Raw genomic sequence first — 26,397 nt, forward strand, 5'->3', positions numbered from 1 at the left:
ATATTTTTCCTGGGGACAAGTTCACAGCAGGGGCAGAAGGACACAGAGGACTGCCAGGAGATCCATCATAACATGCTTGGAGTCCAGCTCCCTCTAGTATCACTTAAGTACCTGTATTAGAGTGGACTGCAAAAAAATATGGGTCCAAATCCCCCTATTTCAACCTTGTCGCAGGCAAACGTGCCCTGAGGCACACTGGTAACGGCAGGGAGCCCCAGTCCAGCCCTTCCTGCGCTCCCCTCACAGCTCAAGGTCACACTGATGTTTTATTCATCCCCTACAATCCACTATATTCTTTAATTGCAACCACACGCGCTGTCACAAGCGCAAATAATTGCCTTGGAAGCTCATTAATCACTTCAGCATGTTAACAAGCACCTCAGCCCAGAGAGCTCTCTCAGGGAGCTCAGGGGTGGTGGGGACCCCCAAACACAGAGGGTTTAGCACCCAAGTCTGGCTGCAAACAGCACTGCCTGTGAAAAAAAATCACACCTCACCTCAGTATTAAAAAATTAATGATGGGTTAATTAACAACTTCACCATCCTTCTATGCTCTTACTCTCAGGTTCATGCAGGCATGGGAGCAGCACCCTCATCCCCATCCATGGTCACCCATGGTCACCATGACCTTCCTGTGTCCCCATCACACCTCACTACCACTGGAAGAGGCTGGTGGTAACAAAGGATGGGCTTGGCGCCACAAGTCTCCATCCCAGAACTCGTACAGCCAAAGGGATGTCTCCCAGCTGCTCACTAATGCTTTTTCCATGGAAAACCCTCCCTGCTGTTGGTAGAAGTTCTGCCCTGCCATGGGGCAGCCTTGCCAGGGAGCCGCTCCAGCCTTAATTAAAGGTCTTTAATCACCAAGCAGGTGATGGATGAGCAGCAAGCCATGGTTATATCCCAAGCTGGGGTTGGTGGATTTGAGATATATGTTGGAATTTAGTGAGGCTCAAGCTGGGGAGCTATAAACTTGAGACTGAGGTCCCAGACCCATCTTAAGAAACAGTCTGTGCTGCAGAGATAGTTCACACCTTTATTACTATGGCTGGAAGGGTTCTTCCTTACTCCTCCCCCTGCCATCCTTCCTTCTTTCCTGGGACACGGTGCCTTCAAGCCAGGACAGATGATCCATTTGTCACAGAGCACAGGGACAGGGTAGCATCCCAACAGCATCTGGACACGCTGCAGACACCCTGTCCCCTCCATGTCCTCTGCATACACTTAGGTGAGGAAGAAGGGGTTCGGGTTAAAACCAGGCCCTCTGCTACCCTCAGCTCCCAGGCACAGCTCCATGTCTATGGAGCAATGTCTCTCCTGCCCCCCAATCATCCAAGCCCAGATTTCTCTCAGGGAAGGGCATGCTGCCCAGGTTGTTACCAATCTCCCTTTGCAGGAACGAATCCATTCCCAGTGAGATCCCAGCACACTCCAATCAAAGGGCAGGCAGGTATTTGCAGGGAAGAACCATTGAATTCACAGGGACCTTCTCGAATGAACTTGACATTGCCAGAGGCTGGCTCCCCGAGGGAGCCCAGTGCAAGGGAACAAAGAGCCAGGGTTTAGGGACTGGTGCCACCCTGACCCCTCCTCCCCACCCCAGCTGCCCAGTGTGGTGTCACAGCATCTTGTCTTGCTTGCATCATGCTCCCTCCAGCCCACTCGCCAGCAGCATCAGCAGAACTGCAGGAGAAGCAGAGCACAGGGCAGGTGGTAAACCCTCACCCAGCCCCCAAAGCACCACTTCAGGGCGCTCTGCCACCCCTGAAGGCTAGGAAAGGGTTGGGTTGCTCAGAGCCTCTCTCCAGATGGTTACAGACCTTCCAGCGGTTCCCACACTCATTGCACAGCACAAATGTTGTCATGGGCTCATCAGCGCTGCGCGTCTGTACCTGAGGTGGAGCAGCACCGGGTCAGTGGAGACCCTTCTGGAGTCCCCCAAGCCAAGATCCCCCGGGGACCAGGTCTGACCTGGTTGTACGTGCAGTTCTTCTTCCTGCACTTGCTGCACTGGAAGAGGTCGGTGACGGTGCCGCCTGTCTTGGCCATCTGGTGCTCCCGGATGGCCTCCTGGGTCATGGCGCTCCGCAGCTTCTTCAGCTCATCGCTGGCCATCTCCTGCCACCAGCATCGGCCCGGATGGGTCAGTGTGGCCATGGCTCTGCTCTCATCCAAGTACCACAGTCCAACACCTTACCCATCCTCTCCCAAAACAGGATTAATCCTGCTCTCTGTGCTTGCTGGAGGGCTCAGACCGATCCAGATGAAAAAACCACCCCATCCTCAAACTAAAACTGCTGCCTGCAGAGATCTGTCTCCCTACAGGGAAAACTGGGCTTCTGATTTCTAGACCCTGGTTGAGGATGACACTCCAGCCTGATTCCTGCCAGTGTGACATCCCACAGCCAGATCTGTGATGGGCTGGGGGTCTGCAGGGCTCTGAGGAGACCCAGCAGTGCTGCCAGCTTTCTCCTAGTGCTCCCTGTGCCTCATTCAGCACTGGGGTGGGACAGGGAGGTGCTGGCACAACCCCACTGTGGACAGCACCAAGCCAAGACCATGCATTTGGGCCCTACAGAGGCAGCACGGATGAGATCCATGGGCACCAGCCTCACGCACCCACTGCCCACCTCAGCAGTCATGCGGGCGATGAGGCCGGGCTCGATGGCCCCACACAGCACATTCCTCCGCAGACCCGGGTTCTTGGGGTCCTTCAGGTTGCTGATCCTGCTCCGCACCCGGTTGCGATACTTCATGTCTGTGCTCTTCAGCTCCTGGAAGATATGTGGGCTCCGTCAAGGAATCGAGCAGGAGATGCCAGCTTGGGTGCTGCTGTCACCAGGGCCAATGGTCACGTGCAGGTGGCTGATCTTAGTGGGGCTTTCCTCCTTGTGGGAAGTGTCCCCATCCTTGGCTTTAAGAGGATGAAGCACAGCTTGAGATGTGGGGAGGAAAATGACTTTGCATTGCCTTGGAATGTCTAACATCCAGGTGAGGCTGTGGGGCTCAGGGACCACCAAGCCCTGTGCTGGGACAAAAGTTCATGTTGCAGAGGATTCGGTCTACTCCCTCCTCCCAAAGAACATGGGTATGGACAGGTTGATTTAGCAGCTTTGAGCAGAGTCTGGGATGCACCAAAAAGTGCACCCAGGAGGGGAACCACTCTGGGGTTGGTCCTGGTCTCAGGGGGCTGCCAGGAGAAGCCCAAGCCTTGAGCTGGGGGTAGGCAGACGTGACTCCATCCCTGCTAGCACGACACAGCCTGGACATTGTGACAGACTGGTTGTGGCAGGAGACACAGGCACCTACAGCAGGCTCATGGAAAAAAAACTTTGGCTGGGTTTGGATTTATTTCCCCGGGGATGAAGGCAGGTCCCTGACCAGAGGGGACTGGGGGCAGGACACGCAGACCCCTGCATGAAGGCGGGTGCTCAGGAGATGCTTTGCTCAGCATCAGCCTCAGCCTCCTCTAACTGAGGTCTGGGCTCCCTCTGCAGGCAATGATCAAGGTCTGTCACACTGTGTCCTTGTCCCTGTCACCCTCTGTCCCGTCCCAGCAGCACTCCTGAGGCCATGCACACTCCCTCAGACCCCTAGACCCCAAAGGATATGGTCTTCAATCTCTGATGCCATCTTCTCACAGTTGACATTGAACTCCTTGTAGTCATCTAAAGGGTAGAGAGGTTAAGGACTGACTTTCAGCTGTGAAACCAGCCACAAGTCTCACTGTACCTCCCCCAAAAAAATCTCACCTCTCCCCCTGTATTTGCCCCAGACACTCAATCTCTAAAATACCTATTTTTTACTCATCTTGAATCTTACAAAGACGCATTCTCACATCCAAACCCCTTATCAGAGACCCTACCAACCTCCTTTTCTTTCCTTTTGGGGCTGAATGCTCCTGTCACGACTGTCCCATAGGAAAAACAGCCCAGTCTGGGCTCCAGCAGCCTCAGAACTGCTCACCATCCACGCGGAGTGCAGCTGTCAGCATCTCAATGCACTTGTCTCGCACTGAGTCCCCCGTGAGATAGCAGGGAGCCAAGAAGCAGGGGCTGGGAGAGCAGGATGGACTGGTGGGGGTTCGCGGCACCTCAGGCTTGGCCTTGCTGCTGTTGGCTCTGCAGGGGCACATGGAGGGGCATGGGCAGGTGGCAGGGCTCTGGCACTGCTGAAGGGACCTGCCAGGTTCCCTTGGAAGTGCAGTGGGTCTCTCCTACCTTTCCTCCTCTCTCCTACCTTTCCTCCTCTCTCCTACCTTTCCTCCTTGCTGTCACTGGAGCTTCTCTGGGAGCTGGAGGGAGCTGGGGAGAGTCTGGTGCCCGTGGAGGCTCTCCTGGGGGTAGCACGGAATGGGACAGTGGGGATGACACCGGAGATGGGGCAGGCAGGACAGGGGGCAGGGACTGGGGGAAGGACCTCAGGCACCAGCATATCGATGAGAGTGATCAGAAGCCAACAGGAATCTCCCCAGGGGAGGATTTGCTCCTCCCAGGGAATATCCCAGTGCTGTGGAAGGATCAGGGCTCCCAGCCACTTCTCACCCCCTCCATGGTCAGAGCATCCCCAAACGGGACCCTAAAAGCATCTCTAGGTTGCAAGGGACACCCCCTCCTTACCTTTCTCCTGACAATCTCTTCTGTGGGGAGGAAGAGGAGATGGTTGAGGACCTGGAGTCAGCAGAGGCTCTCCTGGCAGGACAAGCCCCATGTCAGAGGGCAGCGATTGGGACAAGTGCTGGGTCCACCCCCAGCCACAGCCCAGTAAGGGGCTAAGGTCTGGCTTCTCCCATCTTCACCCAGCCCAGCACCCACCTCTCTTTCTTGCTATCCAGAGGTGATTTCTTGAAGGATGCAGTGGGGCTCCGGCCATCACTGGACTCTCTTCACCACAGAGGCCCAAAGGAAGGAAGAGAAGCTCTCAGCAACCCCAGCATACTCTGGCAACCTGCGAGCTGGACGCTGTCCATCTGCATCCCCCATCCCTGAGCTCCACCCCAGGCTGCCAGCAAAGCCTCCCCTGGGCTGGCAGTGCCTGGCAGAGCCTGCTGTGAGGGTCAGGGCATCCTTCAGCAGGTACCTCTCTGGGCTGGAATTGGCAGAGCGGCCCTGGGTGCTGGTGGTGTGAGAGTCACACTTGCTGGGCTTCCTGGGGACAGAGAGAGCAAGGGTCAGATAAGCACTGTCCAAACTGACCTCATCCAAGGAATAATTCTTTTTAGAGAAGGGAAAATTAAAAATGGTCACGTCTCCCTCCTCGAAAAACTGCCCTGGTGCTGTCCCAGAGGCAGTTTGGTCTCCAGAGGTGTTGCTGGCATCCATGGGTAGGCAGAGACGGATAAACTTTTAAGGACCAAGCAGGGGGTGGTCTCATATTGGCCCCCCCACAGCAGGCAGGAGCGCTCACCTCTCCTTGTGCTTCTCAGCTGCATTCTTGCTGTGCTTCACCCCTTCACTGGGGCAACTGGAAACATCCAGCCCCTTCTTCTTCTCCTTGTCTCCATCTGCATCCTTCTCCTTCCTCCCATCTGCATCCTTCTCTTTTTTTGTGGTGGTGGACTCTGGGGGGAGGATTTGGGTGTCACAGTCATAGCCCAACCCAGCACAGGGCACCTGCAGAGGTACACCTTTGGCTGGGGAATGATTGTGAAGATGCTCAGCCCTTGGTGGGGCACACATTGATTTATACCACTCTATCTCAGAGTGAAAACAAGCCTTTGGAAAATCTGGGTTACAGGTTATAGAAGCCTGTACATCCTAGCTCTGGACTGATTCCACTCCATCCCCCCAGAAAGCATCAGGGCTCAAGGTACGGGGATGGCCCAGGGAAGATTGAGGCTTCAGGGGGTTCTTGCCTCCCCCCAGCATCACTCACCCAGAAGCCGCTTCCAGTTTTTGATGAGGATTTTCGCTGAGGCCACCACCTCTTCATCTGAGCAGTGTTTCCGCACTGAGTTCACAGCCACTCCGATCCGTGTGGTCTGGGGACGCACACCAGGGACAATCCTTAGGGATGTGCTGGCTGGCATGGGGCACAGGACAAGCTACTCCACAGGGTGTCCATCCCACCCAAACCCCCTTACCTGCAGCAGCTGGATGGTCATGGTGTAGCCAGTAAGGGATTTGAGCAGATCCAGTGCCCCTTCCTGCAGCAGGGAGAAGCCACGGGAACCCTTGAGGAGGCACCAGGCAGCACCAGGAAGGGCATGAAAGGAGAGCCCGAAGCAGCCCTGGGCTGCTCCCTGGGACTGCCTGACCCTCTATGTCAATGCATGGATAGAAAAGTCCCACACCCAAATCCTGCTGGACCAGGCATCAGGTCACGTCTCCAGCTGGGTAGCAGGAGTTTTGCTTAAAACTTGGGAAAAACTCCATCTGCAAGAAAAATCTGGGCTGGTGGGAGCTAAGGGCAGCTGGGGGATTCCCCAGTGTCTCCCACCCAGGGATGTGAAGGTCCATGGGACACAAACCCTGGGATTTCATCCTGACACCCTGCAGAGGCAGATGGGATAAAGACAGTCCAGTATGGAGCCCTCCTCCTCCTTCCATCCCTTTCACCCTCTCCTTGTCCTTGGTATTTTTACAGCCCCAGCAGCAGGCACAAGCTCCTAGGTACCCCCTCCTGGGGACACAGTTCTATGGACTTCCAACATGAGGGGCTGAATCAGATCCCCCCAGGTTTGATGGGTGCATAGACATTCCTGTGCTGCAGTTGGACCCTGGCTCTGTCCCATCCCAAAGCGCAGCAGGAGAGGTGTGGAGCACCCCTGTCCCTTGACCCCTGGGGAATTCCTGGAAGCAAGCAGAGCCATGGGATCTGGTTTGATACCAAGCATTGACATCCCAAAAAGCCACCAGACCCAGGGAGACAGCAGTGCTGCCCCCTCAATCAGAAGCCTGCACCATGTCAGGGCAAAGGCCAGTGGAAATGGTCAAATATTAACCCTGAGGGTGGGTCTGGCACTCGCCACTGGCACACCAGGATCCCCAGAGGGATCCTCACCTGGCACAAGGGTGGCAGGGCTGGATCCCAGCTTCCCCAGCACACAACCACCAAAACCACCCAGGCAAGAGTGACTGAAGACCCTCCCCTCCCTTTGCACACCTGTGCAACAGGCAGGGCTGTGCTGGGTGCATTGAGGGTGTTCTATCCCCCAGCCCAGAGCTTTGAGCCTCTGGCCCTGGCACTTATCCGGTGTTGGTGACAGGCTGGGGGCCAAACACCTGTCGCCCACAATCCAGCACTGCCAAGTGGTGTCTGGAGCTGCCACCCACGGACATATCCCCCCTTATCCCCAAGTTCAAGTGTCTGGGAGCAATGGGGTACAGGAGAGTCCCAAATTAGAAGTAAAATTAAATCCCCTAGGTGCTGACTACAACGTCCCGAGGATGGGTTTGGGTGGCACAGGCAGCACCCCTTAATCCCACTGAGCCCATCCAGGGACAACACGAGAGGTGTGAAAAGCAACCCCCCCACACCTTTTCCCAAGCCACCCAACAGCATTCAAACATGCATGTAAACAAGCACGTGTGTAAACAAGCACATTGCAAACACATATGTGTGTAGATATGCACACATGCCCCGAGGAGCTCGGCTACTTTACCGTGCTCTTCCTGGCCACCATCTTATCCAATTTCTTGGCAATGCGGACCAGCTCCTCGGCGGGCCCCATGGCGGGGGCTGCAGCGGAGCAGGGCTCTGTCTGCGGGCACAGCCGGGCACTGCCGGGCACAGCCGGGCACTGCGGGCATGGGCTCCAGGGCAGCAGGGGGAGGGAGCGGAGAGGAGGGGAAAAGGGGAAAGGGAAGGGAAGAGAAGGGAAGGGAGAGAAAGCAGAAAGGAGGTGGGGCTGTCCCGACCAGTTGTAAACTCCTGCCAGGAAAGCGAAATAGCACGGGGGAGGGCTAAATATAGCCGAGAGCCACGATTGCAGGAGCGGGGGAGGTGCGCGGCTGTGGCGGCCGGGGGGAGCCCGGGCGCCGAGGGACAGAGCCCGGGATGGGGCTTTGCCATGGGGATGGCTTCGCTAGGGGGAATCCTGAGGGGCACGGGTACAGTGCAGTGTGCTGGGGGAATAATCTTTATACTGGAATGTTCCAATATAGGTGGAAGCCCAGTATATAGGAATAGTTCTTATATTGGAGTACTCCACATGTTGGAGTATTTTGGTACTGAGAATACCCCATCCCTGGAAATGTCCAAGGTCAGGTTGGACAGGCTTGGAGCAACCTGGTCTAGTGGAAGGTGTCCCCCTTATGTCAGGGGCTGGAAGGAACGATCTTTAAGGCCCCTTCCAACCTCCCATGATTGTGTGATGACATGTCTTGCATTCTTTGAAGTGCAGCAGAGCTCTGCCAGCTGTTGGTGTGGCAGCCTGGGATGGGAGCCATAAGCCCTTCAGGCCTGGCTGGATGGGCAGCAATACAGGGCACAGGCCATTGGGACATGTAGGTGACAACTTTGCCATCGTTACTTGTCCCTGCTCCAGCACTCATCCCAGTATCCACCTCGGGGAAGGTGCCCATGTCCCAGCCCAGCCCTACACCCGCAAGGGTGCTCACAGATGCCAGTGACTGGGAGCCCTGGGGACACAGCAGCAGCATCACCATGCTGGGGACTTCCAGGGCAGGGATTATACCCTCAACACACTCCCAGGTGCTTAAAAAAAAAAGATGGTTTATTAGAAATCAGAGACAGAAAACATTTTTTAAAATATTTTTTGAGGATTAAGTGTTTGACACAGAAATTAAAAGGTTAAAGCGAGGAGATATGGAGGCACCCAAGGGACGCTGGTACAGGGGTATTCTGGTCCTAGAAAAATCTGCAAAACCCCCTCTGAGAGCCACCCCCCACCCCAGGGAAGGGGTGGTGATCCAGCAGCCACCCCACATGAGGGACATGGGGCAGGGGCTCTATGGTACCACTTGAAACACTCCCCGCCCTCCAAAGCAGAGAATGGCATTTCACTATCAGTTTTAGAGAACCTCTGAAGCATCCCCAAACTCCACCAGCTGTCAGAATGTGGGGTGGAGGATGGACACACAAAAAAACCCCCCTCTCCTATTTCTTGCCCATCCCAAAGGCTTCACAGTTGGAGTACAGGAGGCTGGCAGTCCATGACTGCCTCCAGGATAAGGAGGAGGCTTCATGACTATCTGGCAGAGGGTGGGGGACACCAAATACAGCTCCCCCATCTCCAATTCCTTGCAGAGAAGGACAAAAAACCCCAAGGGACAGGCAGAGCCCATGGGAAGGACAAGGACGGAAGAGCAACCGGAGCAGGGGCTGGCACAGAAACTTCAGCCCACCAGCACAGTGAGCATGTCCATTCTCTGCTCTCAGCTCCCCACCACCACCATCCATGGACGGTTTTCCCCGTGGGTCTCTGGGCCCCCTTGGAGGACAGTGGTCTCATGCCAGGATCCTGGGCACATGTCCCTTGTGGCCTGGCTCTACCAAGCCCCCAGCAGGGAGCTGGCTGTAGTCCCAGCCAGTAGGACAGTGACAAATGGGCCACCACCACACAGTCAGTCTTGCAAGAGGTGGACAAAGCTGGCAGGGAAGACTCCAGTGCGGGAGCCATCGCCCTCGATGAAGCCGACCTGGGGGTGCAGAAAAAGGCTTCAGGGGAGAGCGAGTCTTATCTCGAGATATCAGCCCCAAAGCCTCTCACCTGCTATGCCTGTAGAGAGGCGTAGATGCTGTGCTGACACATCAGTGGAGCCCTCCCAGCCCTTCTCCATGCACACATGGGGCAGGAGTCTGCCATTCACAGCCCCCCCGAAAAACCCAGCCCCCTTCAGAAGAGAACTGGAGGGGGAAAAGGACCAGGATTTGGATCCCAGGACCTGTCAGTGCCATAGTGACTCACCCAGATCTGCTCATCCTCCTCGCGTGTCACCACAATGACCTCCCCCTTGGAGAAGGTCAGCTCTCGCGCCTTGTCCCCCTTGCAGTCAGCCACCGCCTTTACCCGCTTCTGCCTCCCCTTGGCCTGAAATGGAATGAAAAGGATGACAGACCCCCCCCACCGAGGCAATCCAAAAGGCAGCAACCCTGATCACTCCATCTGCCACCCCAAGATAAGAGGAGCTGGGATGCTTGGGAATAAAGAGAGGAGGATTTGCACCTACCGAAGCAAATCTCCTGGGCATGGGCACAGGGGGCACCTTGCTGAGAGTGGGATCCTCGGTGCCACCAGGGCTCTGGGGGGACCCAGCCAATCCCATTTTGCCCACCATGCCACTCACGCGCCGGTATGAGCGGGTGCTCTCTGAGCTGTGGGTGACAGCAGGAACAGTGTCACCTCCTCCCCCATTCTGTTGCCTTTCCCCTCCCCGTTTTCCTTCCTGTGAGGTCTCAAGGGGGTCAGGGCTTCCCCCATGGGACCTGAATCCCACCCACAGCACCCTGGATGCTGATGGAAAGGGTCCCTAGCACCAAAACTCCCTCAAATGAGCCCATCCCACCACATTTTCCCAAAAGAGAGAAAAAATACATATGATAACTTGCAGAGAGGATCTTGGTGCTCTCCCAGATAATCTGAGTCAGTCTCCAAGGACAACCCAGCATCCCCACAGCTGCCCTTGTCTCCTTCTGCATCCCAGGGTCACCATCAGCTTCTTTGGAGACCCCAGAGGGTGGGGACCCCTTTGCTTCACAGTGATTCTCCATGCCCACGGGGGTGGCAGAGGTTGAAGTTCACCCACCAGCACCATGCAATGATCCCCAAACACCAAGTGCAACCCCAGTCTGGAGCAGGGTCCCTACCCAAACTTGACAGGGGGGATGTCAGGGACCATGCTGCCTGGCAGGGGCTGTGCAGGTGGGGGACTCAGCTCTGGTCCCCGCCGACTGGTGCTGGGGTCCGTCTCGGAGCGGGTTTCCCAGTACGCTGCCCGCTGGCTCTCGGTGGGGCTGCGGGTGCCGGGGCTGCCATCCAGGGCACCCGTGCTGCTGGCACAAGGCAGGCTGCGTGGTGCCAGTGCCTCTGCTGGCCCAGAGAAGTGGGTCTCTGATGCCTGCCGGGGCAGTTCAGGGCACTCTGGGGGAACACACACAATGGGGACAATAAACTTGGTCCCTGGGGGAAGGCACAGTCCCACCATGACTCCCCACTCTGACTCACCGGTGGGGCTGTGGCTGGGTTTGGGGCGAGAGCTGCCCCGTGTAGGGTTTTTGAGGGGCAGCGGCGGGGGGATCTCCTCGCTGTGGGCCCGGCGGGGTGCAGGGCGCGAGGGCACCAGGATGGTCTCGTAGGTCTTGTTGGTGATGTCCATCCCCATGCAGCTCCAGCGGGTCTGGGGGCAGGTGGGCAGCGGGCTGGCAGCCAGTGGTGATGTGCCCTTGAAGGAGCGCTGGAGGGGGCTCACCTGCGGTTACATGCACAGCTCCAGGCATGTCCCACTGCCACCAGCCCCTCCCAAAGGGTCTGCACTCCCCCAACTCCCTCACTGGGGATGTGGAGGCCCCCCACCACCATCCCACAGGTACCTTTTCCTCCAGCTCATCCTCACTGTCATAGGGGAACTCTGATGGGGGCTCCCAGTCGTAGTCCACATGGATTTGCAGGGAGAGCTTCCCTGCCTGCGCCTGTTCCAGCTGCCAGAGGGATGGGGCAGGTCAGGGGGGTCTCAGGATGGGGCAGCCCACAGGGGTCTCAGCACTTGAGGGACACGTCCCAGAAGCCCCCACCTTCACACAAGCCCTCCTCAGGCACTTGGTCCCGTCCCTCTCCCCACTCTGCACTTCTCCCCCATTCCTCCATCCCACCTACCAGCTCCTCACACTCGCTGTACTTCAGCCTCCTCGCCACATCCAGAGCCGTCTCGCCCGCCGCATTCACTGCCCAAGGGACAAAAGGGGGACAAATCCAAGCTGCAGCCTTACCACTCCTACCAAAGACCCCCAAAACCCCCATCCCAACTTCATACCTGTGGTGAAGGTGGCTTTGCCTTTCAGGAGCAGCTTGAGACAGTTGGGCTGGTTGTAGAATGCACCATAGTGCAGGGCCGTATTTCCATCCTGTGTCACCCGGTCCAGGGTTCCCCTGTGCAGGGCCAGCAGTGGGGAAGTCAAGGCTTGAGAGCACACAATCATCCTGTACATTCATCCCATGAGGTAGAGGAGCAGGGAACACTGGGAGCACTTGGGGACGCACCCATTCTGGATGATGAAGTCCACCAAGGGAAGGGATGATCTGTCAGCGTGGCGCACAGCCATGTGCAGTGGCAGCTCACCTGCATCCTGCCAAGAGATGGGAGGGAGAGATGACCCAGAGAATGCTCATCTTTCCTCAGGATAAAGGGAAAAGAAGTACTGGATCCAAGAATGCTCATCTTCCCCCTTGAATGAAAAGGAGTGCTGGACACATGTATGCTCATCTCCCCCAAGAAGGAAGGGAAAGGACAGCTGAACCCAAGGATGCTTCATCACCCAATATATGGAAGGGAGAGGAGAGTGGCCTGAACAATGCTTCATCTCCTACATGTAGGAGAGAAGAAAGCTGGACCTGAGGATGCTCATCTTCCCAGCATCACATCCTTGCCCAAAGCCCAGGACCACACCAAGCACAGACACCCAGAGAGGAAAAATCCATTCCCTGTCAGGTGCAAGCCTCACCTGACCCTCAGGGCTGGCCAGGGGCTTGGTCAGGTCATGCCCCTCAACAAAGGCCTTGAGCAGGGCCAGAAGGTCACGGGCTCGAATGGCTTCCCAGAGGCTGTGGGGGTTGTCTTGGCCACTTTTCTGCACGTAGCGTCGCTCCATGTACTTGGCCATGATGTATTCCTTGCGTGCAGCCCTGCCGGAAGCGGGGGCTTGGATGGGCATGGAGCCAGAGGTGAAGCCCTGTGCTCCTGCCTCCTCCTGAAGCTTCAGGATAGAGGGTAAACCTCCAAAGAGGTGCAGATCCCCACCACAATCCAGCAGTGACACCAGGATGCCTCATCCCAGGGCTGTTTTGGAGCTGATGGGCAGTGGCAGCATGGGGACAAAAACAGGGCACACACCATGCAGTCCTATTCCTCCTCCTCCTCTTCTTCCCTGCACACCCAAGTCCCTGACTCACATATCACTGCTGGCCGATGGCTTGGGACAGTCCTGTGTGGGTAGCGTGGCCTCCATGATCTCATTGAAGCGAGTGTTCCCAATGCTAACAGCCAGCTAGGGAGAGAGGAGACCAGAGGGACATGAACCCGACTGGCCACACCCTGCTCCAGCCAGATCCCATCCCAGAAGGAAGGAATCCACTGGATCCACCCAGGGCTTTTGCAGAGAAGCATCTCTGCCAGGATGATGCTCTCTGATGGCAATGGAAATCTGTTTTAGGAGGAAGAAAATCCTGGGGAGCTGCCAGCAGCCCCCCACTTAGCAAATGGCTTTGCAGAGCCCCCCTTGTCCAGACCACCACACTGGGGAGACAGAGGCAAGTTTGCAAGCCATGGAGCAAACTGGGGACAGATGGGATGGAGGAGAAGGAGGTTTGGGACACAGAGAAGGTAGTTTGCAGGAGCCAGGAGACCTCTGGGCTCAGAGAGCAGCTTACCAGCAGCTCAGAGGTGCTGAGAACATCCAGAGTGAGGGACTGGATGCGGGAATAATGCACACCCAGCTCCCGATGGATACCAGAGCACTCGATACACGTCAGGATGCCAAGGTTGGTAGAGAGCCATGTGGGATCTGCAGTGGGAGAGGCGTGGGGCTCAGCACCACGCCCAGCCCCCAAAGATGCTGTGACCCCCATGACAGCCGACTCACACCCAGGGTGGGGAGACACCCCAGGCCCTGACGTACCTGGGGCGCCACAGTCACAACACTGCTTGTTTCCTGGCATGCTCTTCACCTCACTGATAACCAGCCTGGTGAGTTCCTGCACGCCGCCATCCACCCCGGTGCCTGCTACCATCCCGCCACTGCCCCCATCCCCCTTGAAGGCATTGCTCAGGGCTTCATCCTTGCTGTTCTGCAGCACCGAGACCCACCTGGGCAGGAGGGAGAAGGAAGAGGAGGATGGGGAAGGCAGAGCAGGATCTGGCACGTCAAGGAGGAGGGATGGGCTGTGGCACTTACACAACACACTCCTGCTCATCCTCCGCTTGGAAGTGGTATGTCCTGTTGTCTGCAAGGATGGGGAGAGAGGGGAGAAAGTGAGAGAAGCTGTGTCTCCATCCCGACAGGGCCTGGAGCAATTCGTCTAGTGGAAGGTGTCTCTGCCCATGGTGTGGGAGCAGAACAAGACAGTCTTTAAGGCTGCTGGCAGCCCAAACCATTCTAGGATTCTATGATCTAGGGATGCCTAGGACAGCAGGAATCAGTTGAAATCTCATCAAAGGAGCTGCTTAATTACAAATTAAACTCTCCCATCACCTGAGCCCTGTCACAACCACTTTTTGTCTCAGCTTTCTAGATCTCCTTGGAGAGATCAGTCCTTCATCTGTAAAGACAGCCAGAAAGACACCTAGAGTCAGATTAAAAGCATTTGAAGAGCATGCTAAGGTGTTTCAGAGGGAAAACCACTCCAAAAAGGGAGAGGTCCTACCACAGCCACAACCTCCAGGTCAAACACCTCATCCCAGGCACTCACGTGTCACCAGGTCAAAGCATTTCTTCTCCTCGCTATGGGGCCGCACCTGGCAGGTGAGGAGGTTCAGCTTCACAGGGGGCCGGTTTATCTGCAGGGTGAGAGGACCAAGGTGGGTTAAAGGACCAGGAAAGGATGGGATGGTTATCACCAAGGCATGGGCATCACCATCTCCAGTGGCAACTGTGGTTGTACAACCACCACACAAATCAGACCCTGTCTGACCCACTTTAGAAGAACAGAGACCCTTTGCAGGAGAACACAGCTGTTCCTCCGTTCCTCCTGTAGTTCCCAGCCTCCAACGCCAGGGAGCAGCCCTTCCCTCCCAACCAGCCCCATCCCCTTCGGTCTGGACCCTCATCTCCATCTCGCTGCCCCAGCCAAGTTCACCCTGCTCTCCTATGGACTCCTGTCAGACATGGGGGGCCAACTTTGGACCCTCCAGTCCCATCCTGTATTGAATCTTAAGCCAGGCAGATTCGTGACCAGTTTGGGCAAAACTAAACCTGAAATCCAATGGACACCAAGCCCCAAAGGGCACACAGAGAAGGGTCATGGCTGCAGCCCCCACGCTCCCCACCGTGCTGTGGGAGATGGTCAGACAGCCGTACTTCACGCCGCACTTCCTCTTCTGCCACACTTTGCGGATCCTGAGAAGGAGGAAGAGGAGGAGTGAGGATTGCACAGCTGCAATCACCCATGTCCACATCCCAAACCAGCCACAGCAGAGGCCTGATGGTGTTCTAGAAATGGGGTTGTGCTTCCTCTAAGTCATAGAGTGCTAAATGTCCTGTGAGCTAGATTCCAGCTCTGGGGCCTCCCATGAGCATTGACAATATCAGGATGAAGCCAAGAGGTCCCTGGGATAACACTCATCCTCACCCATCACTCTTCTTGTACAGGAATCCTGACTTCTCCATCCCATACTGCTTGTTGCCTTGGTGCTGGTGGATACTATAGCCACTGCCAGAGTTCTTCCTGCTCAAGTTTTCCTGAAAAAAAAAAAAAACAAACAACGATTAAAAAGCAAAGTGGAAGCACAGAGGCTGTTGCTGCCCCAAGTGACCCTGTCCTTCCTTACAGGGGTGCAGTGTGTCCAGCAGGAAGGATGTCAGACAGCCCCATGCCCTCCCAGCATCCAAATGTCTTCAGGCCCCTGGAGAGGTTAACCCAGCTCCCTTCTCCCTTCTGCTTCCCATCCCCAAACTAACCCTAGGCTACCCAGCACCCTCCCGAAGCTCCTTCTCAGCTCTCCCCTGCCCATCCTGGGGGCCTCACCTCCTTGTTTTCCAGCTGGAGGATGCTGCGGAGGGAATCGCGGGTCTGCGTGAGCTGTTTCACCTCCTCCTCCTGCGCTTGGCGGAGCTGGAAAGGGAGCAGCTGCCCTCACTCAGGAGGATGTTCTCAGGGCCTGGCATGGGGACAGGGGGGTGGCACCCTGGGAGACATGTCTGGGGGGCACTGGATTGCAGTGCGAGGGCCTTACCGTGTGGAGGGACACGGCGAGCTTCTCAATGAAGGGATAGAGGTTCTGGGCAGCCTTCCAGCCGTCTTGGAAGAAACTGGGTGTTTGTTGAGGGTGATTAAGATGCAGATGGGGAAGACAGAGGGAAAAAAGAGTGTTTTTAGAGAAAATGTGGCAGGAGATCATGGCAATCCACTCCCTGGGAAGCTGTGCTTGCTTTGTGGCTCCCTGGCTACAGGGATCTCGAGAGACCCCAGCAAAGGCCAAGACCAGCCCATGGGTTTTGGATACACCAAATATTTGGGGTGTTTGGGATGCAGGATTGGCCTCTTGTTTAATCCCAGCTCAACTCACTAGGGAGCAGTGCTGCCAAAAGCCACATGCTGGAGGGTCCCAGTCAAAGACATGCTTTTAACCACAGTGACTGTCTTGGTCTGCCTCAGTTTCCCTATTTGAGAGCTGGAGGAGATGGTGACTCCCACAGACTGCTATTCCAGCCTCCCAGAGCAACGGGAAAGGCAAGAGGATGTTGAGCCTCACTCCAAAAATCCTCATTACAAGCCCCATGGCTAATGCCAGAGCTGCTCAGCTAAGCTCATCCCTGGAAATCTATCCAGAAACCAAATAATCTGATATATCTCAAGCCAATGCCCCTCTTGCAGCCCCACTGTCACATTTACAGCTCCTCAAGACAACAAAGCACATTTCAGCTCCCCAGAGAAAACTGAAGAGTGATGGCCTCTGCCCACTATCTCCACCAACAGCTTTATGGGTCTGGGATGAAAGCAGAAGACCCCAAACCACTGTGGGACCACCCACATGTGACAGTCTGCCCCAGGGATGAACCATCTTGACCCAGGTGGCACCTACTTGTGCTGAGCATGGAAAAACTTGATGAGGCTCTGCAGAAAATCTGGTCCCTGCTTCATCTGAGACTCACTGGCTTTTAGCAGGTACTGGAAGGGGAGAAAACACCTAGTTAGGTGACAGAGACAAGGACCAGCTGAAGATATACCAGAGGAAAGAGCAAGAGCCTGCCCAGCCCTTGATTCCCTTCCCAGCACAGGGAGGAAGGTTAAAACACTGGCTAGATTTCAAGAAGTCAAGTCATGATTTTGGATTTGAAGTCAGCTCGCTGGGGACCACCCTCAAAAAACCTGGCTCTGGAAGTCCTCCAAGACATGGAAAGTTCAAGGACTGAGGCAGGCCTCCTGGGTTTCCAGCCAAGCATGCTTCTCCCACTGCTCATTACTGCTGGAGTTAATAAATAACCAAAACTCAAGGCAGCTTGAGTGAAGGAAAAAAAAAAAACCACAACAAAAAAGGCCAAATGTTTTTTAAGACATGGCCCTTTTATTCCCAAAATATCAGATTCCAAGAAGCAAGCACCTGCAGCACACCAGCGCCGGAGGTCTGCTGACATGCCCCATGGGATGGGGAATTTCAGCTTTATGCATCAACCCCATCCATCAGCTGCAGGCAGGGAAGGAAAGACACAGAGTCTCGTTCACCCTAAGCAAAATAATGAGGGAAGAGATTTTCCCCCTTCAAGCTCCGCTTCAGCGGCTGGAATGGTTTTCAGAGCAAGGGGAGGGAGAGGCAGCCCTGAGCTCTGGAGGATTTCCAGGGTGGGACAGAGCTCCTGGAATGGAGTCTCCCCATGCCCGAGGCACTCTGGACACCCTGAGGGGTCACTGGATTGGGGGCAGTTGTTAAACTCCATGCAACCTGGAGATGCCAAGTCAATGTCAGGGAGTACAACTATACCCGTGAACCACGTCCCACCTAGAAAAGGCCACGTGCCCAGCTCCCATGGGCTGTCCCTGCCTGTGGGACGTCCCACAGTGACAGTGGCAGCAGAGTGTCCCAGGCAGTACTGGCTGGGACCCGTGAACAAAGGGATGCTCCCAGCACCTCTGGGCCCATGTCCAACTGCTCCCACAGCCCTGAGAGTGTGAGATAGCCCATGATGGGGAGACACAACCACTCCATGAGGTGAAACAGGACCCTGTTCTCAGCCCAGGAAGCAGCAAAACCCATTTTCCTATAAACCCATGTGCATCACATGGCCCCCAGCCCACATTTCCAGGACCAGCAACAGCTCTTGTGCATGCAGAAACATGGGTGCACATGTCCTGCTCCAGCTCCCACCTCTCCATGTGCTGTTATTTATCCCACAGTGGAACTATTCAAGGGAGTGACTCATCTGGCTGGGTCCCAGCTCCACAGTCTCCTCCCCACAACCCCTGCTCTTTGCTGGGCAGGCATGGGGTGGCACCAGGATCTGGCCCTTGAGAACATGGGAGATGTCTGGGACAACCCATTGCAGACTTGTTCCCTGCTCTGCCACCCTCAAGGTTTATGGGGCTGCTGACTGTCTGGAGCCAGGAGACCCGGGTTCCTCCTTACTGCATGGCTTTAAAGTTGAGTCTCCATCCTTCACTTATTCCCTGAGCATGGACTGCAGGGACCCAGAACTGCCAAGGATCTGAGGTGACTTGTGACTGCCCCCCACCAAAGCCAGGAGCAGTTTCGAGGATCGGCGAAAACCACAAAGCCAACCTCATGGATGTTAGCCAAAAAGCTCACTTTTTACCCAAATGCCACCTAAGGAAGTGTAGGACCGGGGCTGGGGTGACGTGGGGCACCATGGGTCCCATCTGGAGCTGCATCCCACAGGGACCTCAATATGGGGAGAGGGATTCCTGAGCGGGGACCATGCAGGGGCACAATGGGATGGGGATGACAAACCCCACAGCACACAGGTGGGGCTGCTTTGGTGTTGGATACTGGGACAGGCTCCAATGTCCCTACTCAGCTTCCAGCAGAGCAGTCCCCTGTGCCCCCCTGGGACTCAGTTCCTAGAGGGGAACAATCCCCAGTCCCCCCGGCACAGCCCCACCTCACACATGTGGAGCTGCAAAAGCCGCCGCTCCTTCTGCATGTCCTCGGCCGTCTCTGCTGCTGCTGGCTCTGCCTGGATGACCCCAGCCAAGCGGGCTCGTTCCTTCTCCTTCTCCATCTTCCCCCTGGGGAATGGGATAGAAGCAGGTTGGGGACATCCCTGCTCTGAGGGGTGCCCCATGCAGGGGCCTACACAGGAGATGGGACCAGGAGAAACATCTCCAGGCCCTCTCCAGCCCCTCTCCCTTTTCCCTTTGGGAAAAGCTGGACCAGAACCCTCCCCATGACAAACTGGCTCCATTGGTGCCTGGCTCCAGCCTGGGGACAAAACACCTTTGTGCAGAGTGGGATTAGGTAGATTTTGCCAGAGGCAGCGTGTTGCTTACACTTTGGTCTCATAATCCTTCCAGGCCTTTTCAATCTGCTTCTTGGAATCCTGTGGCAAAGGAAAGAGGGGGTGGCAGCTGTCAGGGAAAGCAAAAGAGCCGGTGGCACTAAGGAGGCCGAGAGCTTTGCTCTGCATTGCTGCACCCCTCGAGGGTGAGGGGTGTCCCTACCAGGTCTTCACCCCTCACTTCTGTTACTCCCAACCCTCACTGCTTCCTTCCAGCCCCCAGTACTGGTTCCTTCCTTCTCCTGGCCACAGGCATGAGCTGAATTAGTACCAGGGGTCTCGCTGCAGAATGTCATCAAATCAGTGACCCTGGGGACAGGACTTACCAGGCGGCCATCCTTCAGCTGCCCCTTCAACAGGCTGTCCATGGGGAAGGACACAATGTTATTCAGGTTCTGCACCTACAGAAGGTAGAGATAGGGTCCCAAGGTGGGGGAAATCAGGGACCTGGAGCCCCAGGTCCTTCCCAGTTCCAGGGACCTCCTCCCAGCTCCATCACTACCCCAGGAAGGGTTAAAAGAGGCTGGAAGTGGGGCTGAATCCAAGATCCTGGCAGAGGGCACGCTGGGGCTTGTTGGAGCTAGCTGCAAGATGTCTGACGAATGTGGCCCTTCCCACAAACCACACCAGCACCACAGCTGCCAAAAACAAAGCTGTCTTCCCCCATCGACACCTCATCTCTGTCCCCATTCCTGTCCCCAGCAGCCAGCAACATGACCAGCCCCTCCATGGTCCTCTGATACAAAGAGTGCACCCATGGGCTCTGGGGATAGCAATGCAGCCACCACTATTCCTACCAGTGCTGTGCAGGGGTCCATGGTGGGGACATGGGAGCCCACTGCTGTCCTGGCATCCCTCCATGCAGCCCACAGAGCAGCACCCCATTTTAGAGCTGTGACAGCAGCTCCAGCACCCACAGGGGCTTCCCCACTGCACTATTTCTTTTAAAGGGTTTTGGTTTTCTGCAGCACCCGGGGAGAAACCCAGCCCCAGGGCACAGGACCACCCCCAAAACAGGGGTAACACAGGAGCTCCAGAGAGACTCTAGGAGGGGAAACACAGCTTTTTGGAGCCGGTTGAGGGTCTTGGCACAGAAACTTCACTCAGCAGCATGTGGGTCAGGAGGTGGGGACCCTCAGAACTGGTCTAACTCCTCCACCAGGACAGTTCTGCAGAGCCCTACCGGAGCATGGGAATCCAGCACACTGTGACAGCCAGGATGGGGAAGGAGAGGAGCAGGGAGGCCCAGATTGGGGTAACTGGGAACGGAAGATGCCAAAAATCTGAGATTCTTGCTGGGGGAAGGGCAGCAGAAATCAATTTCCTCCTTAAGCAGAGCCAGGGGCCAAAAACACCCTTTGGAGAGGGGGATTTAAAAGTGAACAGAGAGGGGGCCCCATGGGACCCCCCAGGGATTTGCTGCTGAACCCATCTCCATTCAGGAGCTGAGTTTTCCATCGGAGCCATTCCTGGCTCAGCTCACAGCTGCCTCTGCCTGCTCCCCATGGCCCCACTGTGCAGCCCAGCATGGCTTTGATTTACTCTTGGCAAGCGAGATCAGAGATGCAATTGATGTGAGAAAAAAACAGAAAGCAAGAAAAAAGGGAAAAAATTAAAATATCAGCCCCAGCTTCCCATCAGATCCCAGTGTCAATGGCCCCAGGGAGCTGGTAGTGAGTTATAAATCCAGTAATGGTGGTATCAGATAGTCTGAGAGCACTGGGAATGTATCCCTGAGCCCAGGGTGGGAGGTAGATATTGCTGCATGTGATAGAGGGCAGCTAACCTGGAAGGAGGGGAGCTGCATTGGTTGGTGGGAGGATTCCAAATCCAAGTGGATTTGGGACAGCTTACCAGGTTCTTGAAGAGTGCAGTGACCTCGCGGGTGAAGACGGCCAGGTTGAGGAAGCCGGTGGAGAGCTCATGGTTGTTCTGGGAGAGGTGGTTGTTGCCAAAGTTCTCCAGGGCCTCGCTGTACTGTTCCTCATTCTCCACATGGGCTGTATGGGGAGACACCGGAGAGGGACATGGGGTGACCATGCAGCACCAGACACATCATGGCCACAGCATGAGGTCCCACCGTCTCTCCATCCCCTTGTAACAGAGCTGGGCTGATCCTGATGCAGGACAGAAGCAGTGCCCCAAAACAACCTCCCTAAGGTTCTCAGTTTTCTTTTTCATACATATTTCAGACAGTTTTTTGGCATCTAAACACGTTACCAGGTCACATCATGAGGTTCCACCATCAGCCAGCATCCATCTTCCCCAACTTTTTTGGGTTTGCTACCCACCTCTGTAGCATAGCTGGTCTGACCCTGCTGCAAGACAGTACTGGAATATCCAAAACAACCTTCCTAAGGTTCTCCATCTCCCTCTTTATACAGTTCTAAGATAATTTTTGGCTCCTTAGGATGTTGCCAGACTGGCAGGCTGGTAGCATCCAAGCAGCAAACACCCCCAGGCTCACCAGCAGCCATGGTTGCCCAGTGTGACCATTGTTGGTGGAGGATGGGACTGTCACATACCCCCAGCCTCATGCTCTGGGAATGCCCATCATCTCCCAAAGCCTAACTCACCAAGCCCAGAGATGTGAATGGCTTTCACATATTTCCTGATCCTCTGGAGCACAGCTTGGTCCCCATCCAGACTCTGCAATAGCGAAGAGAGAAAACAAATGGAGCTCATTAGCCAAGCACGGCTGCCACTCCCCCAGCCCAGCTGGCCCTTGGAAAGCCTGCAGCTCTGCTGTGCAGATGTGTGGTGTGGGATCCAAGCTCTCAGGGCTGGGAAAGGAGCTGGAGGCATCCTGGGGATGCTGGAGCCACAGCGTCCAGTCGGTCCCCTGCCAGGGCTGTGGTCCCAATAACTTTGCTGCCAGGCAGAGCTTTGGCTGGCCCCAGAGAGGAGGGTTTAAGCAAGACAGTAGGAGGCGGTGAGAGGCTCTTTGGATCCCAGCAGCTTCTATTAACCATGGAAAATGCCTCGCTGGCTCTTGCAGGGATTTTCAACCAAGGAGGGGTTGAAGCATCATGTAAGCACATTAGCCCATCCCCATGGCTCAGAACCATAGTGAGATATGTGAGCCAAAGACAGGACCCATCTCCTGCTGATGGGGACCTAAATCCCATAAACCCTTGTGCTGGTTGTGTGATAAACCACAACAAGGAATGTGGCTTTTCAACACCCCCTGGCCCATGCAGGGTCTTGCCCATGGTCCCCATGCACCATGAGTCTCCCTGCAGGCCCATCCACCAGATCCTGCTCTGGTTTGGAGCTCTCCCCATCAACATCATCTCTTACTACTTGTACAGGCCTGATTTGCATCCCCCCACCCCCAAGCACCACGACAAACTCATCCCCACCCAAGGGCAAGGGGCTGTAGTGCTGCCAGCCCGAGCATCTGAGCACACACTGGCCTCAGCATCAGGAAAGGGTTAAGGGCGGCTTGGCTGCAGGTACCAGAGCCATGATAACAGGCTGGAAATATTTAGAGGGCGTGAACAGCAGAAAGGGCAGGGATGAAACCTCGGAGGAATTACAATAAAGAGGCTCTCTCTACTTGAGCTCTGTTGAAGGTTTTCAGGCTGATGTCAAGGCCGATTTCCTAACAGCAGGGTCGGCCTAGCTTCAGCACTGCTGTCTTTGTCAGATGGGATGCTGCCAGGATGAACTGGCTGAGAGTGGACTGGGGCTGAGGTGGGAGCCAAATCCCCTGCTTAGGGGAGCCTTGCAATGCATCTATAGTGGGGAGAATGTTGGGGAGCACCTAAGCCCCCCACGGTCCTTCTCTGTGTCAAATCTGGGTGCACCAAGCTCTCCAGAGCAGAGATATTCCCTGCCTCTGGGGAAAGCCAGGGCTGGATGCTCCAGGCTTGCAAACCTGACAGAGTCTTAGGAAGGGGAAACTGAGGTAGCATGAGATGGTTTGGAAGCATCACCGGGCAAGTGTGGAAAGATGCTCCTTCAAGTGTTCAGGACAGAGCAGCTCATCCTGGTGCCAGATCACAGCTGCAGGATGCAGAATGCAGGGCTGGTGAAGAGCAGGGATGATCCAGGGAAGGACACAAGGGTTTCAGGAAGGAGCCTGTAAGTCCAACCAGTGGGAACAGGGCAGGCAGAGACAAATATTTGGGTGGTAAAGGCAGAGGGAATCACTGTAAAGTGCTGCGGGCAGCAGCGGCATTCCCAATGTCCCAGGCTGGCTGCTGGGAACACAGTCCTTGGCTGCTCAGGAGTGGAGGAGCAGAGATGTCATCATCCCCCAGGCCCAGGTCAGTCAAGGGCTTCTGGTAAGGGGGCAGCTGAGGACATTGGCACAACAGGGACAGCAGCAAGAGGAATTCCCCATGGAATGGAAAAAGGGATGAACGCACACCTGCACCACAGCTAGCTGGGCTCGCAGCCTGGGGACCTCGGGCAGCACGCTCAATGGAGGCCATTCTTCTGCCTTCCCCCCGGCTGCCGGCTCGTGCTACCCAGCGAAGGAGCCGCCACTGGTGCCGGAGCCAGGGTGCCAAGCTGCCAGGCCAGGAGCAGTGCGTGGAATTGCCCTGGGGGCCAGGGTGACCTGGGAGCTCATCTGCCAGCAGCCTCTGCCAGTCACCCAGCCCAGAGGTGCCCAGTCCCTTCTGACATGCACACAGCACCAACAAGGGCTGGATTTGACCTTCCAAGCCCACTCCAGAGACCTCAGGTTCTGTCTCCACAGCAGCCCCAAGGATCCTGAAGCCCCACAAACCCCTGGGAGGAGAGAGCTCTCTTTAATCTCAGGAGCTAAACTGAGGCACAAATTAGCTCCAGTCAACATCAGAATGTCTCCTCAATGTTGAGCAGCAATCTCCAGTCCTCTCCCTGTTTGTTTCTGCCCTATCTTGGGTGCATGTGGCCATGCTCTGTCCAGTGCTTCCGGTGGGATAGAGCCATCTCTTCCCACCCAGCAGTCACTGGAGTAAGATCAGCATCCTTTGCTCCCTCCTGCTCACCAAGCTACCAGCAGTATGTGGTGACAGGAAAGACCATGGCCCTGTTTGGTCACAGACTGTCTCTCCCATCCCCAGAGATCCCCAAACCCACCACTGATTATCCCCCCTGCCTCATGCTATCACCCTGTTGGGGCTTCAAGTATAGAGTGGAGCTGGTTTGCTTGGATTTCCCTCCTCCCTTCGTGCTGGGACCAGGGGGATGCCAAAGGTCTAGCAGCAGTTTGGCCCCCTCCCCAGAGCTTCCAGTGGCATGGGGGGTTCAGACCTGTGCTCTCCATGGCACATATGGCAGCAGTCACAATTCCCAGCTCTATCTCATGCGTCCTGGATCTTTACTAAGCCAATCCCAGAGAGCCCCTGTAATTCCCGAGGGATGTGTCTCCTTCCATTCCTGCATCCCTTACTGCAGTCTCTCCAAGGAGCCAAACAAAATCCCTGCTGCTCCCTACTGGCTGGAACTGCATCCCCCTTCCCCAGTGGGAAGAGGATCCATGGCAGTGACCAGCATGTGCTGATGGGGACCAGGATGTCACACGGTGTCTTCCCAGATTTCCAGGCCTGGGACACTCATGCCACTGCCCCCAGGTATCCCAGCAGTCCTGGCACTTGGGGCCCTACACTCCCTGCCAACCCTGGCTCTCCTTCAAAGTCATTCCTTAGCTAAGAGGAGTTGGCATAAGCCACAGGACCAGCTGGAAACTGCCTTTATTCCAGGTGGGAGAAGGAGGATGAAGGCACACACTCCCTCCACCCTTCCCAAAAAACCTGTCCATGATTTTGGGGAGAGGCTGAAAATACTTCCCTGGCTTTGGTCAAGGAGGAGACCCCCCAACGACACCACATCCCATCGAGGCCCTGGCCCCAGCACAGGAACTCGATAGTGGATAGAAATGTGGGGCTGATTCTCTGGGGGCATGTCCTGGGCTCAGGGACAGGGGTGGTGTGCTGGTCCCGGTGGGAAAAAAGAACGCCCAAGCCCCGAGGAGGGATGCCTTGATCCCCGAGAGGGGCAGGTGGGGATGCCCCGGCCCTAGAAATAGGGAAATAGGCTGGCCTAGCTTCGGGGTGGTGGGGGATATGTCCTGGCCCCGGGGGGCACCTGGAGCTTTAAAGAACTCTTTGCTCATTTCTACAGGTTTAGCCTCCCCCATAAAAGTACGCTGGGACTGATCGGAAGATGTAAACGCCCCCCCACCCGAGGGTCGCAAACCACCCGTTTAGGATGACCAGCGTAGTCTCGGGGTGAAAAAAGAGAAGCCCAAGGGGGGCGCAAGCATCAAGGGACTAGCACCTATTGGTGCGGAGGTGCTCCCAGGCGGGATGCTCGGGATGTTCCCAGGTGGGATGCGCAGTCAGACCCCCGGACCACCCCCGCGGCTCCGCTCACCTCCTCCAGAGCCCCCACGGCCCCCCGGCACTTCTGCATCTTGGAGGCGAAGGCTGCGGCCGGGGAACTGAGGTCCTCGCTGGTCACGGCCAAGAAGTCGGCCACGCTGAGCTGCTCGGGCATGGTGCAGGGGGCACGGGGGACACTGGGCGGCGGCAGGGGGAGCGCGGGGGGCGGGAGGGCCTCCCCTGCGGAGCGCCCCGGGGTGAGGGCTCAGCCCGGCTCAGCGCCCCGCACCGGGAGCGCCGCACCGGGAGCCCCGCACCGGGAGCGCCGCACCGGGAGCCGCCCCGCACCGGGAGCGCCGCACCGGGAGCCGCCCCGCACCGGGAACCCCGCGCCGGGAGCCCCGCGCCGCACCGGGAGCCGCCCCGCCCCTCCCTCCGCCCGCTCCCGCCCCTCCGCCGTCACGCGGCGGTCCCACCCGTCCGCCCGTTAAAGGCGAAGAGCCGCGGTGCTCCCCAAGAAGCATTCCCGTTACCCCCATTCCGTGACGTAGGGGGTGCGGGGTTCCCCCGTGCAGTGGTGGGACGAAGAGAAAACGCTGGGGTCTGGGTGGATCCGCACCCCCAGCCTTGCCGCGGCACCCGGCACCCACCTTTCCCAGGCACCCAGCATCTCCCTAACCCCACTAACCGCATTCCCCAGGCACCAGCAAACCCCTAATGCCAACATCTACCTTTC

At 56.4% G+C, this 26,397-nt stretch overlaps 2 protein-coding genes across 5 annotated transcripts; both read right to left on the minus strand.

Moving 5' to 3' along the window:
* Window positions 1-1,022: 1,022 nt before the first annotated feature.
* On the minus strand, window positions 1,023-8,624 carry TCEA3 (transcription elongation factor A3). 2 transcript variants are annotated; one of them, XM_033080924.2, is made up of 14 exons: window positions 7,604-8,624; window positions 6,083-6,145; window positions 5,875-5,980; window positions 5,407-5,560; window positions 5,080-5,148; window positions 4,815-4,883; window positions 4,620-4,691; window positions 4,259-4,336; window positions 3,967-4,121; window positions 3,607-3,668; window positions 2,631-2,780; window positions 1,972-2,118; window positions 1,821-1,892; window positions 1,023-1,683 (listed from the first exon to the last, which is right to left on the minus strand). In XM_033080924.2, exons 1-14 carry the CDS (start codon window positions 7,670-7,672, stop codon window positions 1,675-1,677), a joined length of 1,275 nt encoding a protein of 424 aa, XP_032936815.1. In that variant the 5' UTR covers window positions 7,673-8,624; the 3' UTR covers window positions 1,023-1,674. The 2 variants fall into 2 exon arrangements, with proteins under 2 accessions (XP_032936815.1, XP_032936814.1); XM_033080923.2 differs by having other exon boundaries at window positions 2,631-2,785; window positions 3,612-3,668; window positions 7,604-8,618.
* Window positions 8,625-8,709: 85 nt separating this feature from the next.
* Window positions 8,710-25,894, minus strand: ASAP3 (ArfGAP with SH3 domain, ankyrin repeat and PH domain 3). 3 transcript variants are annotated; one of them, XM_033080915.2, is made up of 26 exons: window positions 25,714-25,893; window positions 21,921-21,993; window positions 21,199-21,344; window positions 19,671-19,745; window positions 19,337-19,386; window positions 18,949-19,075; window positions 16,917-17,002; window positions 16,068-16,143; window positions 15,860-15,946; window positions 15,464-15,573; window positions 15,162-15,231; window positions 14,585-14,672; window positions 14,071-14,119; window positions 13,795-13,982; window positions 13,547-13,680; window positions 13,070-13,164; window positions 12,622-12,802; window positions 12,161-12,249; window positions 11,934-12,049; window positions 11,777-11,844; window positions 11,494-11,601; window positions 11,129-11,372; window positions 10,771-11,044; window positions 10,134-10,278; window positions 9,872-9,994; window positions 8,710-9,602 (listed from the first exon to the last, which is right to left on the minus strand). In XM_033080915.2, the coding sequence occupies exons 1-26, from the start codon at window positions 25,834-25,836 to the stop codon at window positions 9,528-9,530; spliced, it is 3,000 nt and encodes a 999-aa protein (XP_032936806.1). In that variant the 5' UTR covers window positions 25,837-25,893; the 3' UTR covers window positions 8,710-9,527. The 3 variants fall into 3 exon arrangements, with proteins under 3 accessions (XP_032936806.1, XP_032936807.1, XP_032936808.1); XM_033080916.2 differs by having other exon boundaries at window positions 8,711-9,602; window positions 12,161-12,246; window positions 25,714-25,892; XM_033080917.2 differs by lacking the exon at window positions 8,710-9,602 and having other exon boundaries at window positions 9,873-9,999; window positions 10,135-10,278; window positions 25,714-25,894.
* Between the last annotated feature and the right edge of the window lie 503 nt (window positions 25,895-26,397).

This window comes from Catharus ustulatus, chromosome 26, assembly GCF_009819885.2.
Source record: "Catharus ustulatus isolate bCatUst1 chromosome 26, bCatUst1.pri.v2, whole genome shotgun sequence".
Taxonomy (NCBI): Eukaryota; Metazoa; Chordata; class Aves; order Passeriformes; family Turdidae; genus Catharus; species Catharus ustulatus.